The 18,955-nt window shown below is 39.7% G+C and overlaps 1 protein-coding gene across 2 annotated transcripts in view; it reads left to right on the forward strand.

Annotated features, from left to right (window-relative positions):
* The window catches only part of ipmkb (inositol polyphosphate multikinase b), a 152,899-nt gene that overhangs the window by 2,096 nt on the left and 131,848 nt on the right, over positions 1 to 18,955 (forward strand). The window contains exons 2-6 of one of the 2 annotated variants that reach the window (XR_013788844.1): positions 4,936 to 5,021; positions 5,990 to 6,086; positions 7,093 to 7,265; positions 12,014 to 12,095; positions 12,675 to 13,882. Coding sequence is in view for 1 of the 2 variants with exons in the window: in XM_079492970.1 (XP_079349096.1) it covers positions 4,936 to 5,021; positions 5,990 to 6,086; positions 7,093 to 7,265; positions 12,014 to 12,095; positions 12,675 to 13,522 (1,286 nt within the window). In the remaining variant the exon portion in view is untranslated. Of the gene's footprint in view, positions 1 to 4,935; positions 5,022 to 5,989; positions 6,087 to 7,092; positions 7,266 to 12,013; positions 12,096 to 12,674; positions 14,132 to 18,955 lie in introns of those variants that run through there. The other variant, XM_079492970.1, reaches the window with a different exon arrangement.

Consider the following 18,955-nt stretch of genomic DNA (forward strand, 5'->3'; position numbering starts at 1 on the left):
AATAAAATAGGCAGGTTACATTGAGGCTTAGCCACAGAGTATAAAAACCTCAGTGTTTGAGTGTACAAATGTAACCAAATTTGTACAAATGGAAGACTGATATTACTGTATGAAATCTTCTTTCTACAAGCTGCTACAGTATAACCAAGTGTACTTGTAGAACCAGTATTGGAATCCTGTTCATCTTGTAATGCCACTCTGCAATGACACCATGTTGTGTCCGTAGCATTTAGACTGTCCCACTGTCCCCTTCCCTAGTTGTCATAACAATTATGGGCATGAAGTGACCCAGAAAGCTTCATGGAGCTTTACTGTATCTGTTGGTACTGGTAGTAGGTACCACATTACAAGGACGCTACACTGTAATATCCTGACTCCTGAGTAGTATTACTTCATAGCATATAAAACTGAATGTAGTCTGTTATACCATGATTTACATAAAACACATTTGCCTTCAATGCCGTCAAATCGTCAATGCACCACAACAGGCAGCTCCACACCTTTACCCTTTAAAATCCCTCATTTGAAGAATGTGTACAAACTTCTGAATTAGTGTACCATAATTGCTTATTCACTAGAGTACATTCATGAGGCGAGAAGTCTTTGTTACGGCCACAGCCTGTTATTTAGCACCAGGACAATTGTGAATGTGAATTGTAAATTAATTGCAATTAACTTTCTGTTTGGATGGAACACCAATAGTTCTTATGATCCTTTCAAAGAACCACTGCTCTAGAACCCCCAAGTCACATGTTAAAAGTTGTCATGGACAGTTTGATGAGGTCTGAAACTATGAATCCACAGTGGTGTGCAGTCACAGGGATTAATATGTGCATTGTGTGCTTCTTGTTGCTTAAGTTATATTTGTAGGCTTCAGCGGAATGAAGGAAATTGCTACGATCGATCGGCATGCCATTTGGAAATAGCTGAGACTGATCTCAATGAGCTTGTCAGGTCTTCTTCCTTGTCGGGTGTGAAATGTGTATTTTAGTCCATTGAAACAGATGCTGATTGTGTGCAGGGTTCATGAATTTTGTGCTGATTTAACGCTGACCCCAACACCTATGCTAGATTTGCATAGTGCTCTTAACGGGAATGCATTGCATACATTCTGGACACCTGTCGTCTCTTGTCTCAGACAGAGCTCTAGATCACTGTTTCCCAAGTAGTGGGAAACACTACCCATATGTGGGTTGTGGACCAATTTTTTATGGGTTGGAAGTAAACACCACTTAAAAAAAAAAAAAGATTTCCCCCCAAAACAATCACAAGTTAAAATCTAATGCAAATGTTTTTTTGGAAAGATAGAGGAAAAATATGCACCTATTAAAAAAAACAACATATTTGTCAGGTGAAACAAACGCTGTCTCTGTTGTGCATCTTTGCTGCTCTCCAGTTAGCGCATTAGCCGCGCTCCACTGTGGTGTGTGCATATGGGTGTTGGGTGAAATCAGCCCTTCCACAGTGCGTGTGTCATAGCTTAGGAGGCAGGCAATCATGACTAGGTCGCTAGTTGCTACTATGCGTTGCTACTAGGCGTTTCTGGTGGCGTTTCAGAGTATGGGTCAGACTCCCATTGGCTTAGGTGGCATGGGGTGGGACTCCCATTGATGACTAGCTCGCTCCATTGATGACTAGGTCGCTTATTTCATGAGCTGTCATTAGTCAGGTTTCACCTGACAAAAAAAGCCAAAGAAAAATGTAGGACAAGGCAGCAGTACCTTGTACGATATGCAGTTACAGTAACCTGCTGAAAGTTCACATATACCTGTCTGTCAGATTCCCTGATGAAGGCTTAACCACCGAAACGTTGGATTCTGTCTTAACCTGCTGTCCTAATAAAGTATTGGCACTCTGGCTATTGGCAAGTGTACTGTGTGGCCACTTTCTTGTGGTTTCAAGATTCCCTCTTCAATTTCTCTCCCGTGGGCCGGCACCGCTAAAAAGGACTTTGGTGTGCGTTAGCATCCTTGTGCACATATACCTGTCTAACATAGTAATTTGTAAAGACACAAAACTGTAGCAGCCGTGTTACGGAATTGGATGTACTGCTCCAAACATTACTGACTGAATGACCGAGACAGACAGTTGACGGTCAAATTGAAAGGAAAAGAGGGCGCTGTTATTCCTTTATGTATTGATGATGGGTTCTCAGATTGAGCGTTTACTGATGTTGGTTTTGCTTACAGTACTGATTGACCAAGTGATTGCTTGGCTGACTGAGACTGAACACAGCTGAATGATTGGCTAACTAGCTGGTTGAAAGGAAGACAAACCGGTCAGTCGCCTGTGCTGACTAACATAACTGGCATGACAAACCTTCAGATATGTTACACCCTCCTTAAAATCTTGTCCTGTTTCTCTCCAGGCTTAAAAATCTAAGACAGGTTTATGTTACTTGTTGGCCAATGCTAGCTTACCCAAGGCTAGCTTACTCAATATTTTAATATTGCATATTGAAAGGCATTACAATTAAATTCACTGTTTGCCATTTACTGTAGTTTACTGACTGATTTATTGACTGAAATAATCATTGTAAAGTACAACCTGAATGCAAATGTTTTGTTAGCAACACAGTTATGATGGCTTGTTGGCTTCCTATTACATCTGAGATCAAATATAGAAAAGTGGGTGAATTAATTGAAAAAATGAAACAGAAACCACATCAAAGATATTTTTACCTGTCCTTTGCAAATTACATTGTCTTGCTGTTGACTAACTGAATGAGTGGCTGACATGTTTCTACATTGCAGCTTGATTACTGTGTGTGTGTGTGTGTGTGTGTGTGTGTGTGTGTGTGTGTGTGTGTGTGTGCGTGTGCGTGGCACGGCCGCACGTGTTTCAAGGAAGGAGAAAATGTTCAAGTTTAAGCTTAAATGTTCTTGCACTCTGGGGGCGTTTATTCCGCACAATTAATTCACATTCTTTTTTGTACGACTCGCCCGCTCAACAATGTTCGTGGAGCTTAACTGTTGTACGATAAACTAAAGCATAAATGCATCAGCCTGCAAATAACTTTGTGTAAAGCAAGACATTCAAGGAGAGCTGCATATATCTTAAAGTATGTTTGTCTGTTAATAACACAAATAAACTGTAAACCAAAATGCTGAATTAAATGAAATAAAGTCAGGCAGCACATGTAAATGGTTTGCATGGTTACATGTAGGTACATAAGAGTGAAATTCTTCTGTTCTGGTTCATGGTTTGTTTATGTGCTGTGCTTAATGCATCTAGCTATAACTCTCATTTAACACAAAGTAGAATACTAACAACACATTTTAGTTACAGAATCATTATGGGAGGGTTACTTACTTAGCTCGTACTGCCACAATTTTGTACGGTTGGCTATTGAGTAACTCCATGCCTAAGGGCACCTTGAAGAAAGTTAGAGCATGGCTTGCTTATTTTTCTTGGCATTCAAACAGCAAACTTCTGATCACTTTATCAGCTTTTTTCTACCACCGCCTGAGCCTCTTCTGTGTGTTCACGATATATTTTGTGTGCAAATATTTGTGCTTGTATGGTATGGTTGCAAATGCATGTTTAGTTTGCCAGTGAGCTGCCCGTGTGTGAGTGCACGCACGTCTGTGTTTGTCTTAAAGAAAATCTATGGAGCAGCCAAAGAGTAGACTAATCCTCACCCTCCATATTTAATCAGCCGTGGTCAGCCCATGATGATGTAACTAGGAGAAACACGATTTCCTTACTTTTCTTCTATATGTATAAGTACTTCTACAGCACTAGCTGTAGGCTTAGTGCAAGGGATGGCGAGAGAGAATAATGAGGCTTCACATTGAGCTACAAGCCTTTTGCGTTAAAGCTCATTTGATGAGCACTGCCTGTTGTGTAAAAAAGTTGAAAAAGTGGGGGGATTTAAAATGAAATATGTTTCTTTTTTACATTGCGACTCTAGTGCTTTTGACCATCACACTGACAAAGCAAGAATGCTGATGGAATGAGAAAGCACCCTCTCCTTTTTTAAATTGTAAGGTTGCCAGTCAAATGACCCTTGTCTAATATTAAACAAACAAAGTAAGGCGAAAGGCACTCATGCTCATACTACTGTACAGTAAATGGCCATTGATTTAATTGTGCACACCACTGGCTGATATTAAATTTAAACTTAAGTGAAGAAGAGAGATTACTCTCTCTCTCTCTTTCTCTGTGATGGGCTTTAGGGCAAACATGTGTCTTTGTAGTGTCTTACAAAGACACATTTTTCTTTTCTTTTTTGCCATTTGTTTGGTAAATGGCCGTACTGTACATGTACTGTTACACCCTACTTCCTATTGAACCAGTTGCAAAATGCCTCTTATTCACAGATGACACTTTGTTTTGTGTGTGAGAGAATGTCTCCTAGCCTTATTGTTTTATGTGAAATATTGCCTGAGCTCTGTTGTTGTTGCAAGCATTGACACATTTCACAATTGGAAATTCATCTCCTGTTGCTGCTCAAACCAATATTTTTCCATAGCATTACCTGGTGTAAATAAATGAACTCAAATTATAGACTTACTTTATTACAGAAATACTGTAATTAATTTGCAAAAAGGCAGAAAAGTTAGCTTCTTTGGGGTAGAAATTTAACTAACTTAAACCAAGTCCATCACCGTACCAAGTGTGCCAGAACTATTCTTCCTGGCAGGATGGATAATGTGCTGAAATAATGTAGAAATTAGAAAACGTTTGTGGTTAAGAGGTCAAGCGGTTAAGTTGTTCAGACTGTAAAACCAGTGTCATCTCCTAGGGAACCTTAACACCACAGTGTTGTATACAAGTTCCCGTTTGTGTACATGCTGACCAATGAGTCTACAAGGAGTCAAAGACAGTACGTTAGTAGTTGGTTTAGTTCATGTACGAACAGCACTCAACACTGCTCATGCAGCAAATAACGAAATAAGTTAATATTTACCGCTTTTCCCTTCTTTTCTCCAGGTATTTTACAGCATCCGGACGGAACCGTTTTGAAACAGCTTCAGCCACCACCGAGAGGCCCGCGCGAGATGCAGTTTTATAGCATGGTAATAGAACGAAAAGAAAATACACACAGATGCTGCTCTCTATCACGGTTATGTAAACATTTACACACACAGAAACTTACAGAGCTGTTCAGTTACATATTATGAACATGACAGTCCATTTTTTAATTTAAATTATAAAAATAGCAGCGCACTGTACACATACAGTGCATGTGCATAGTTGCATACAATGAATCAAACTCACACACGCACGCTCTCACTCACACACACACACACACACACACACACACACACACACACACACACACACACACACACACACACACACACACACACACACAGACAGACAGGGTGATGCATCTGTGATGTAGACTACTACTCAAGCATTGTTTGGTTTAGGGCTTAGAAAAGCTGTTAGCCTCAGCAGCTCTCATACACACAACAGTAAGTCACAGCATTATCTCTGTCTATCTCTCTGACCATACCACTGGAATTCATTCTATATGTGGCCCAGGGCATACTGTAAATAAGCCCACAAATATGACTCTAATAAATATACGCAATACCTAATAAATCGGTTTAGACATAATTATAGATATTAAAAACACGTCACGCCACCAATGTGGTTCTGCTACAAGGATGTATTTGGGCATCATCATCAGTGATATTGTTAATGCAGTATTGGTAATTTTATTTATTTATTTAACAGGGACAATGCACATTAATCAACACGACATTTTGCAAATCCATGTAAATGGGCCAGAGTTAGCCATAAGCTAATTTTCATCTGTAGTCTCTGAGCAGGCTCTTAAATGTGGTAAAAGGGTATCCATACATAAACATACAATACAAAAGCAAGTATACATAGTACAGTACAGGGGGCAGAACAATTACAGTGAAAAGTGACACCAGTGACAAAGGGAGCTAGTAATAAATTAATAATTGCTCATGGTTACAGATTTTGGTAAACCAACTTTAACTTCCTTCTACCGTGTGCGTCTGTTTTCTAGGTGTATGCAGAGGACTGCTGCGATCCATGTCTGTTGGAACTCCAAAATCACCTGCCCAAATATTACGGCACCTGGTCTTCTCCTGACAGCCCCAAAGGTAACAGAACATGTTTCATTTGTTGGTGTGAGTCTGTTTTTAGCCCTGCTAGGCGGAGCTCCAGGGAGCTGCTGCGTTCGCACAAGTGGCAACAGGGCTACAGTATGAAACAGCCAAACGTGGCCAGCTACTTTGCTGCAGACTCAGAGTCACCATTGAAGTGTTGCTCAAACCACACTGTATAAATAAAATCACACCCGTGTGAACTGAGTGGTGCAACTCCCCCCCTTACACCCCCCCTCCCCCTCTCTCTCTCGCTCTCATTAGCAGGCAACAGTACAGCACTATTTCTCTCTCTCTGTTTCTGGCACGACAGCGCCCCTACTGGTACTCATGAGTCACACACAAACATAGGTTAACACGAGTCACACGGTGTCACGCGGACACGGACATTGCTGTTCCTTGGAGTGGTTGCACCACTCAAAAAGGGAAGGGTTAAATAGTACAGGAAACTCTTAATGGCAAGAATGAGTTGAACGATGAACAAAGTTGAGACTAAACTCAATTTATATTTTGTAGCGTGTCACGCCCGTCATGCAGTGACAAGTGTTTTTAGTTGGGTGTGAGTAGCAGCACAGACTGGTAGTGAGGCTTTAAACTCTTGGAGCCTTGTGTTAACGGCGGATCTTTGCGCCATGGCGCATCGTCTTAACTTGCGCCTTGGCGGTGTGTCCACGCCAATTTTACTATACCGGACGCATTTATGTGGCCACACAATGTATTCACACCTGCTGCAACACGCTGTGACTTAGTCATGGGTGAGTGTGTTTTGAGCATTATATTAATTCATTAAATGAAAACAATCAAATTGCCCTTTGAAAAACGGCTTGAGGCACAGTCCTATTTTGGTGGTGGAGATGCACAGCGTTTTTCTAGTGACGACCACCGTGGTGGTGGCCAGCTACTTTACCACTGCACCATCCGAGTGCCTAGCGTCTAACTATTACTACTGACACACAAATGTGATATCTCTGACAAAGTGATTTTCATCTCTTCTCTGTTTCAGACCTGTACCTGAAGCTAGAGGATGTAACGCGTCGATTCATCAAGCCGTGCATCATGGACGTCAAGCTGGGCCAGCGAAGCTACGACCCGTTCGCCTCGCAAGAGAAACGAACAGATCAGATCAGAAAATATCCTCTGATGGAGGAAATAGGCTTCCTGGTTCTGGGCATGAGGGTGAGTGGGATACTACTCACTATGAAAGCACTCTCTTACTTGAGGAAATAAACCTCCTTTAAAGAAATGAAATGCCGATATTAACAGTAAATGTGTGGTATTATGTGTATATAATGGTAGTGTGTGCAAGATTAGAACAATTAGAATACTTTTTTTTAATCCACTTATTTCACAACTTCAGTAAAGGGCATTTGCCACCATTTTTATAGGGATATCATTGCAGTAGGCAACTGTTGACTAACATCAGCAGCAAATGCAGAAACACCATTCTGCTATTGACAGTTACATACTATATCAGATCATCAAATAGTGCTTTATATCAAAGTATAACATTGAATGAATTCACTCACCACTAGGGAATAAAGCTTGCTTCACAACAACAATCTATTCTAGCAACTCTTACACAACAGAAACTGTCTTTCCCCCGTGGTCAGTAGTATGAAAAAAAAAAGACCATGAAGCCAGTTGTTCTCCATCTGCCTCACGGAGGAGGATTACCTTTTGCAGGAACACAGGAAACAAGGACTGGAGCACAAAATATTCACTACACAATATAAAAGCCACTTGCCCTGCGTTCGTTCTGTAAATATCGGTCTAAAGAGGGACATACGAGGTGTTTTCAACAAATAAACTCCAGTCCTAATGGGAACTGAACTGGAATTATGATCATTCCACTCCCAGGCACAGTATTATATTAGGCTGGCTGGCTATTATATGACTAACATTGCCATTGTAGAGCATTATACTATAAACGTTATAGTATATAAGTATATAAAGATTGTTAATAAGGCTCATTAATTGCAAAGTGTGGTAGATTGGTGGTAGTAATGTACTCAAGTATGGTACTTAAGCACACATTTGAGGAATTTTTACATCACAGGATTATTTTTAATTTTCAGTACTTTTCTAGTCCACTACATCTCAGAGGCAAATATTGGACTTTTTACTCCACTACAATTATTTGAAAACTTTAGTTGCTTTGTAGATTTTTATTATCATTGCAAAACATGCATTAACCACTTTATCCCTATATATTTCGTCTATTTTCAAAAGATTTGTATACAGGTTTGAAGTGAACACTTGTGAAATAGGTTAGTTATTTTACTTTTGGTACTTTAAGTACATTTTGATGCCATCAGAGTATTTCTATATTGCAGTATTGATACTTTTACCTAAGTAAAACAAATGGTATCCAATTACATGTATCTACTTTCTATGCCTGAAAGCAGTGCAGTACAACTAACGCCTGGTACTGTGAGACACGGAGCAGCTGAGCTTGAGAATATTGCACATTAGTGATGGCTGTAAGAGGAGGGGAGTACATTACTCCCACCTCTGACTCAAACATTCCCAGCTGGCCTTATTTTGGAGAAAATAAAAGACACACACACACACACATACAGTGGTGTGTTTTAGTGGCTCTTTTTTCGGAGGGTATACCATAATTATTCCCTCACACATTCCACGGCCGAATGAAATGAAATTAACTCCCATGGCCAGCGGTCATTATCAACGCAATTATTAGCCACACATAAGCCTTCCCTTCGGACGCCATATCATCACATGAAAGAGGCTATTGAAGTCCACATGGACCTTCTCCTGTGTATCAGATACGTTACCTCGGATGTTTAATAGACTGTATATGATTGAATTTGTTTTCTTCTTCAAATTGTCTACGTATATACTGTAGCGTAACATGGCAGAACGCACCACACTGTATACACAATGTACAAAAACACCAACTACTGGCAAAGATACTGAGAATGATGGAGATAGAAAAGAAGGAGGAAGGAGGTTTGGATGAAGAAGAAGAAGAAGGTTAGGAGAGATGGATTGTAAGAAAGAAAGAGAAAGAAAGAGGGAACAAGAAAGCGATAATGTTGAAGTGGAGAGAGCTGTAGGGATCTTATCGGTAGGAACGGAAGAGAGAAAGAATTTGGTATCACTTCCATCAGTTTCCATAACGCTCATCACCATCATCAACACTATCTGCCTCCTTCCTGTCCCATTTCCCACGTGCAGCATGCAACACAGGGTGGCTTGGTGGTCTGACTGCTTCTGACTTAGAACATTACAAGATGTTCATTAAGACCTGAGGCCGATTCTACAAATGCCTTCTAAATCAGTAGTTCTCACACTTTCAACATTTTTCAAAAATGTTCAAGCAGACGAACAAGCTTGCTACGCGGCACGAAGTGACGTGCTGTGACCTTGTATTTCTGCTAACATTTTGAATAGCCAACGCAAGAAGCTACAATGACTCAGATGCTTTCCCTGTTTTAATGGGTTAATAAGGACTTACGTTCTGCATTTAGATGAAACCTGCATTTGTCTGGAAACAAAAGCTTTCTTCCAAATTGCAGATTCAAAACTATTAATCTCAAGTGCAAGTATGGACGTTATGCTTCGAAGTTAGTATGCTAAAGATAATATCATATGTCATAGGTTAAGCTAAACACAATTCTACATATTAATCTACATAGTAATATAATTGTTACTGGAGGACTCCTTTCACACTGTTTCACAAATCAGATGGGGACGGCAAAACTAGAACATATTCGTCTTTTTTAATATATAATATCAATGGTGGCCTTGTGATAAATCTCATTGTGGATTTGTTATCATATAGTGAGTTTTTGGTACCATGTGGCTAGTTAATATCACCATACTACAAGTTAATATACTCACCTGCTTGATCCACACCAAGCACATTAACAATAATTAGGTGAGCATCCACACTTATGTTGTGGTGTGGACTCTGCCTTGCACTTGATTTAGAAAGATGATTAAATCCATATAGTTCTAGTTGTTACTGTATGCTTGATGTGGATGGCCCATGAAAAGCTTTGCCCCTGCTACTGTGCCTTAGACATTTTCAGTGCAAGTAGAAACAACGAGAGAAGGTGAATGTAAAAATATGACAAGAATATAATACTATATCAAGGGCTTTTTGAAGAAGTCAGCAATGGGTGGACATTGGGTCGTCCTTTGTATACTGTAAAACAGAGCCTATTCCTCAATGGGTGGACATTGGGTCGTCCTTTGTATACTGTAAGACAGAGCCTATTCCTCAATGGGTGGACATTGGGTCGTCCTTTGTATACTGTAAGACAGAGCCTATTCCTCAATGGGTGGACATTGGGTCGTCCTTTGTATACTGTAAGACAGAGCCTATTCCTCAAAGACCCACCTAGTGTTTGTCTTACATCGGGCCCTGCTAATGACAGTGACTGATTGGACGCTTGAGTCATGACCAAAATGTCCACACCTTCCGTAAACCCACTCGACTACTGTCTACCTATGGTTAAGTGCTATGACATTTACCCATAATGCTTCTCATTGGAGCCTTTGCAAATTCTTATGTAATTAGCCACTGGACTTTGGCTCCGTCAGCTGTGGCGAGTAAAGACGTGATCTACCAGTTTAGTGGACATGCTACAGTACATATGGATGTTATAGGAATAAGTTATATTCGTATAGCCATTTCGCCATCACAGTAAATGAAAGCATAACTATATTCTCTCAGTTCATAAAAATAAAAACCTTACATACAACAAACCCTATTCATTGTTTAGCGGCAAGCCCAGGATTACTCTGTGTTTGACATGTCATTATAGGTGACGTTTTTTTTAAAATAGTGAAATTAGCAGATCTACAATTAGTACAATATAACGATGCAATCTCGATGTGAGCTTGTAGATCATCAATTTTAGATATTTGTGGTGAAGTATATACAGTATGGTTTTAAGTGGTTACGATTATTTTCTAGTCGTTTTTTTTTTACCACAGGTGGCTGGGCAAGGGCTCTCTTATCTGGCTGGCACACAGCATGGAAAATGTCTCGTGCTTAGCTTGTTTGTTTAGAGAGAGGAGACTCATTAGTGGTAATGACGTTCCTGATAGGGATGTGATAAGAAAGAGAGAGAGAGAAGCCATGGCATCAGAGACACATGCTGCCCAGTACCCACAGATTACATGTATACAGTATGAACACCCAAAATGTGATAATAACATGAGTCATGACTAATAAAAAACACACAAAAAAACCCCAAACAGGAACGTTTATATCTTCTGGGTGAAGTACAGCAATGAGCTACTTGTGACAAGAAAAGGATGTCTAATAGAATGCAACCCCTGTACAGACCATCAATCATCTGTGTATTCTTGCACTGATGTGTGTATGTACTGATCTTAGTACATACTGTAGACATACTGTACATACAAAGAGACCGGATACCTTTACACCTCTCAACTTTACCCCATTTCAGTGAAATTGTGCAATGTAACAGCTCTGTTTACACATTTCTTTATTCTAGTAGCGCAAGGCCTATATATCTTTAATTGTACACACATTATTAGTATTACGTTGTCCACACTTGCAGAGAGAGAGAGATAAACTTTAGATAAACTTTAGATAAACTAAGGGCAGAGAATGTGAAAACCCATGTTGTTGTTTTGGGTGTATGTTATTTCCCCACTAGATGGAGACATTGTTCCACACCTCGATTTAATCTGTTTATGACACTTGACACTTGCAATCCTTAAAAGTGATTGATTATCCACAGGTGTAAAGATAATAGATACTCTGCTTTGCTGTAAAAGTTATTGTGGAACAGAACATGAGCATTAGCTAAATGACTCAAATGTAAACGCATAAAAAGAGAAGGGTTAGCTGTTCATCCGAATGTGAATGACAATGTTATGTACTGTGCGTTATTGATGTGTGTTATCATTGTATTGTTTTTCAGGTATATAAGGTGTGCAATGACAGTTTTGACTCCTATGATCAGCACTATGGAAGAGGACTAGTTAAAGACACTATTAAAGACGGTATGAATAAATCAGCACGTTCACACTGAAAGTCTAAAGATAAGCCTAAAATTAAACTTATCAGACAGGCAGTTATTTTCACCTGTTAACATGTTCCAAGTCCATTTCTAGGAAATTTTGTATAGTGTATACTGTATAGTGAATTATTTGGAAATTGTTACTGTTTTGCTCTTTTCACTGGTGCCGAGTCACATCATTTGAGTTGTTTCCATAATAACATTTGAGCAAGTGCTTGTGTCTGTAGTGAAATATTAATTTAAAAAAACACCTGTCCACAGGGGGCTCTTAAAATGATAGGATAGGAAATAAAATGGGAGAATTGTCCTGTAAGTCCACATGGGCTGGGCTTCCTTGCTTGGGCCCATTACACTTTAATCAAGTTTAGAAAATCAATCGATCATGCAGATAACCAAAAAATGCAATAAATAGAAAACATATTTAAAAATGTGGTGGGGGGGCATAAGAAAGGAAAGAAAATGGAAGAAGGAAAGAAGATAAAGTTTCTCTCTTTCTCTCCTCAACCTTTCACCCCTCCGTAACTCGTCTACTCTCTTTCCTCCCTTGCTTTGTCCTCGCCAGGACTCTCCAAGTTCTTCCACAACGGTGCAGGCCTGCGAAAGGACGCTGTGTCGTCCAGCATCCGCAGGGTGCGCCACATCCTCCGCTGGTTCGAGTCCCAGCGTCAGCTGGTCTTCTACGCTAGCTCCTTGCTCTTTGTCTACGAGGGCTTCTCCGCCTCCCCCACCTCCTCCTCTTCCACCTCTCCCTCCTCTTCGTCTCCTCCGTCTTCTCTTCCCAGCACCCCCTTGATCAGCCCGCCTACGGAAAAGCCTGCCTCGTCGGAGGTCGACGACGACGACGGGAAGGGGAGGCGGGGCCACGCGGTGGGCCAAGAAGAGGACGTGGCCGAGTACAACAACAACAACATCCGGGTGGCCGTGCCCCTGGACTACAGCCTGGCCACCATGTATGCCAACCACAGGAGAAGTGGCCATCATCATCACTACTGTGCCAAGGGGCAATTCCATGGCAATGGAGATTCGACGACGAAAACGTCGGGTCCGGTGACGAACGCCATCGCGCCTTCGAGCGAGGAAGACAATTCGCCGTGGAAGCACATGGCCGGGAGGCGGCCGCAGCCGAACGGAAATGGCATCCGCTCACAACTGGAAAGCGAGGATGAGGAAGAGCAGGAGGGACGGCGCAAGGACGAAGGGGAGACGGAGAGACGAGCGACAAGGAGGGACACGAGCAAACAAAAGAGTGATGGAGGGAACGGAGGAGAGGAGGAGGAGGAGGAGGAGGTGGAGGTCCGGATGATTGACTTTGCACACGTGTTCTCGAGTGATAGCCATGACCATGGCTACATCTATGGCCTGAAACACCTGCTGGCAGTGCTGGAGCAGATTCTACACGAGTCCTCCTAGGGGTCTCTCTCAAAGACTCCACCACCGTGTCCCTTCTCGCTCTCCTCCTGCTCTCGTCCACCGTTGCCTCCTCTCTCCTCTGGCCACGTTAGTTCTGCGCGAGACTTGAGTATCTCAAATGCTGTCTGTCCTCAATAATCTTTCCCATACTCTGTCATTGCGCTCCTTCGCCTCACCCTGTTTCCCCGTGACCGTCTTTTGTTTTGGAGCAGCAAAGGACTGTTTTGTTTAAAATCGTCTCAAAACCCCTCTGAGCAGAAAGAGGAATGAAGGAAATTAAAAAAAAGAAAGAAAGAAAAAAAAGAAATCTAACATAACCTCATCTGTTCATTTGATGGTCTTGTGTGTGTGTGTGTGTGTGTGTGTGTGTGTGCGTGTGTGTGTGTGTGTGTGTGTGTGTGTGTGTGTGTGTGTGTGTGTGTGTGTGTGTGTGTGAGGTAATAAGAGTTGGCTAGTCTCTTTTCTTTGTGATCTGCAGCAGTATCTTATGCACTAATCATACCCATGAAGGCATTACAGCCTTTCTCTTCAAACAGAACACGTCCTCGACTGCTGCTTTACACATGCTCACACTACTGTAGGACTGTAACATGGAAGTTCATCTTTCAATTGAGATTGATGTCCATCAGCTAATGGCCACTTCTCCTGTGGTTGGCATACATGGTGGCCAGGCTGTAGTCCAGGGGCACGGCCACCCGGATGTTGTTGTTGTTGTACTCGGCCACAACTTTGATTCTCATTTACTTTTCGCCAATTATTTGCAACATTCTCCTGTTAAAACAGGGTTTTAATTGTTAGACACTGGATTTGATTGAGGTGAAAGTGAATTTATCTTAAGACCTACAGTACTACACTGACAACCGACCACTGTGGTGCACTTCAGGTTGTTTAGAAAGTTACAAACAGTTAAAGATTTTTTTAAACTTTTTACATTACACTCTTGTTGAGGTTTTATGGTTGTTGTATTTTTTATCACAGTGTGCAGATAAGGGTTCAGTGCCTAACTCCAGGTCAGGACATGAGACACCTTGATGACTACATTATGACCTTCCAGTTATGGCTACGGTGTGTTATGGTGTGAGAAATTAAAAATAATTAGAAAATGGACCTACACAATAAGCGCCTATGAAATGCATCCACACCTTTAAGATTCTGCAGTAAAGCAGCTTGGTCATTCTGCTGTTAAGGGTAATTCTGACCGCTGCGATCTTCCTCCACATCTGTCTGCTTTCGTTTAACACAATACACTGTCCTACGACAAAATATAAATGAGAAGCGGTTTCATCTCGTTGCAAATCTTTGGTCTGAACTAGGCTTACAAATTGATGACTGGGTCAAAAATAACATTGCCTCACGTTGACTTTTAGGACAATAAACAGTTTGGTGAGCATGTACTGAAACCACCACGTCAGAGGACAGTTCTGTTTTAAGCTGGGTCATTGTTTCTTCATAACTCTTTAAATTTGTTCTGTTTTTGTTGTTTTTGAACCACTACAGGTATCTAACTCAGGTAAATTTACTATAATCAAAACATCTTAGTTGTTAATATTAGTTATCATTGTTATTATTCCTAACAAACCAATCCACATGTTTTGTACAATTTACAAAATGTTAATGATTCATTTTTAAGTGTTTGTTTCCCCCATAGAATAATTTTCCTGACCTCTTGTCAGCATTGATTCCAGGAATGGTTGCTGGCTTTTTACCACTGCTCATTATTATATTAATCATTATGTATATTCTTAGCTGCCAAATTGCCTGCCCTTTGAGATTTTATTTTTTCTTAATCTGAATAAGGCATAATCACCCTACTCCCAATCACCCTACTCCCAATTACATACATTTGACATATAAGTTATGTTGCTGCTGATATGTGAAAATCCTAATGATTTATTTTACTTTAATTGATACTGTCAGGGGTCTTCAACAGGGGGTTCTCAGAGTTACTGTAGGGGGCCCGCCAAATCTTTGTGTGATGGGAACTTATATTTTTTTACATTAACTACTTGAACCCTAGCCTCATTCTGTGGAACATTAGCCGGAAATAGCAGATGCAAGCTCATAACGCCCGTTGTGAGCTTGTTGATTGGCTATTTTCTGCAGAGGTTTGGTCTGGAGGGAAAAAGGAGAAAACCAAGTACAGAACCAAAGGTCAGGTTTATTAAGTATTGAGGGTTTTAAGTGGGTAAATGTACAAAAGAAAAACAAAGTTACACAACACTAATGATAGTCTATGAAGCTAAGTTTGATGTGCAACACAATGTTATACAATATGTATTAGGGGGTCCCTACTTCGTCTCTCAGCTAAGGAATCCATGACCTGAAAAACGTTGAAGACCCCTGCTGTAAGTTAAATTGGTCCTGGGAAGCTGCTTTTATGACAACAATCTAACAAACATACTACAAATAGAGAGATAGAATGCTTGAGAGATGAGGACATGTACATGATTGCCTTTTTTTTCTTCTTTGCTTTGGTCAAATCTGCAGAATGCCAAAGTATTGATTGACTATATGTAAAGCAAAAGTGTGCATTTGTCATTATGCAAAATATACAAACATTGTATTACCGGCTGAAAGATTAATTTGAATGGTTCTTTAGACTGAACGGAAGGCAGTTTTCTCCCTTACCTCAGCTGTGCAAAATGAGCATTGGCAAAACAGAACACCAGTCATGACTGAACTAGTATAAAAATGTGTTGAGAAATGCAAAGGTGAACTTTGAACTTAGCAAGTCTAATCAGGAAAAGGTGCGTATTCATAAAGCTGCAAAATGACCATGTGATTAAGTTTAAATCAATTGCGTACACTTTGCTTTCCCATAGCCACTTAATCCCTACGATGAATAGAGAAAGTAGTCCACTTTTAATGTGTTATCTTTGAGCGTTCACTGCCCAGGCTGGTCACAAACCTTGAATTTATTTTGATACAATATGCACATAGATTATCTTCCTCTTATGCAGCTTGTAACATCAGTATAATTAACAATCTGAGAATCTTTAGATTTTTTTTGTATTAATCAGTTACATGTATGTATGATTTTAATCTAATCTTAACCAAAGGATACAAATGTTTTTTTGTTTTGTTTTTTTGTTGACTTATTCGAATTAATAAACGATTATTTGCTAGGCATTGGAATCATCAAGGTGAAGTGTTTACAATGTTTAGAGAATAAATTATTTTTTTGCCCTATTTTCTACCACTGCCTTATTTCTGTCGAAGATGTCTCCATGTTATCCATGTTTTGAATAATTATTGAACATTTTGGCAGCTTTGTAAACCTGTACTCATAGAAACCTTCCCCCTGTGTTTTATCATTGCAATACAAGGTATTGTTGAGTTCAACAGTTGGTTGAACAAACAATCTACATACATTATACACCGCTTAAACATTTTGTGTATGTCATTTGAAATTAGGCTATTAAGACATTTGGTATTGATGTAGGTGGGCAGTTTTACAAGTATGACTTTATCATATGTCTGTGACACGCCCAATGGCAAATGTGATGATGAGCAATGTGGCGTTCTGCCATTTTCACACCTAGAGAAAAGTTTAAATCTTTCAAATGTAGCAGTAACAGCTGTAAAATGTATCCCCAACATCAATGCAAAAGATCACTTGTTTGAATATTAGTCTGTAAGTTTCTATAATGATTATATATCTTGTTTACAACTCAACTCATTTTCAAAACCAAACATGTCTTTGTAGCTCTTCTCATGGCCAGATATTTGGTAACATGATGTACTAAGGCCAGGACTTTACCTGTTTTTTGGACTTTTTTGTTTTGATCTGTAATGCACTGAAAGACTAATGGAATAACCAATATGTAACATCCCTTTTGTTTTGCATTTCTTTGAATGGAATAACTAACCAACCAGTCGCTACCCATTATGTGGAGACCAAGAAGGGAAATGTTGGGAGGGATATTAGGAAACAACGTCAGAATTAATACATTCTGTGATGAGAATAATATGAAAGAGCAAATGAGAACCAATTGAACTTTACATGTATTTGAGTAAAGGACTAGTCACTAGTGAGTCAGAAACAATTTGAAACATTTACCCATTTGATATTTAGGAGAACGGTTAACGTGGAAATCAATTGAGGCCACCATACCCACCAACATTTTTCTTCTAGGCTGACCATTCCACTTTTTATCCACAAAAGTGTCTTTATGTAATGTCTGAGTTGAAAAAATAAGTATAAATGCCACAATCTGTTATTTGTGAAGCATAATCTCATTGACCTTGTGTCTCAGTTAAGTATAGGTATGCTTGTTTTGTTTCCAATATTGTTTACACAATGCCATTATGAAATGAATTACTGCAGTCCTGCTAGGTTTGTGTGATCGCTTATCATCTCCATTGACATAATTAAGCTAGGCAAAATAATGTGAAGTCCACAATATGTTTAAGAAATTGTCTGTTGGCCTTGCTGTGCAAACCAAACTAACAAGACCCTACTAGTTCTGTTTTGCTGTGGAAACAAATCTATGTAAATTTTGAATGTGGTTTTTAAAGAAAGCCTGAATTTAGACTGGATTTATTTGACAAATGAGCCTAAAGTTGAACTGAGAACATCATCCGTGTACATAAGGATAACTCAAAAACTCAAACATTCTCTGCTAAAAGAAAACTTATTCTTTTGCAAGAATAAGATTTAAATGTGTTCATGAACAAACTAGGTGTTTGCTGGAAGCATAGACAGTTTTCATTTACATTTCAAGTTGATACAGTCATCAGTGAACTACCATTTCAACAAATACTGTATATCTGCCCTCTTGAAGTACATCTATTGCATATAACACCATGGGAGTAGCATTAGCCAGGATGCTCTCATCAATGGTTCATCTATAGTGGAAGTCCATTAACACCAATGTGACTAAGTTGTCATAAAGTTAAGAAACCTTCTCAAAAGAATTACTTGATGAAAAAGACAAAAATATAGACTTCATTTGAATAATTAATAATTATCTTAAGATACTAACTCATTTTGAGATATCCCATTATGTTTGGAAATATGATTTTAGATAGCATTTTGAGTTTTTCATTTTAAGAAACATTGTCATTATTTATATCAGTCAGTATTTTTAAAAGGTTTCCAATTGATTTACAGAAGCCCTTTTCTCATGTGTAGAAATAGATATTCATGGCTTTCCTGATTGGAAATAGAAAATGTTATAAGCTACAGTAGCTCATTGCCTTACAATCCCAGCTCTCTTTTTACACTATAGACTTACACAGTCTTGCTAAAACAACAACATACATTTAAAGCTGTTCCTATAGGCCTACATTAGGATTCAAGTTTTGGAAAGCTGGTATTAATTAAAGGGCGGCTCCACTCCTTTACTGTATCTTCAGTGACATTTAATCATACAATGTGATAATGGAAAGAAAATGTGAACGTCATAGCCGAAAACGTAATTTGATGTTTTG

Source organism: Electrona antarctica, assembly GCF_951216825.1.
Source record: "Electrona antarctica genome assembly, chromosome: 22".
Classification (NCBI taxonomy): Eukaryota; Metazoa; Chordata; class Actinopteri; order Myctophiformes; family Myctophidae; genus Electrona; species Electrona antarctica.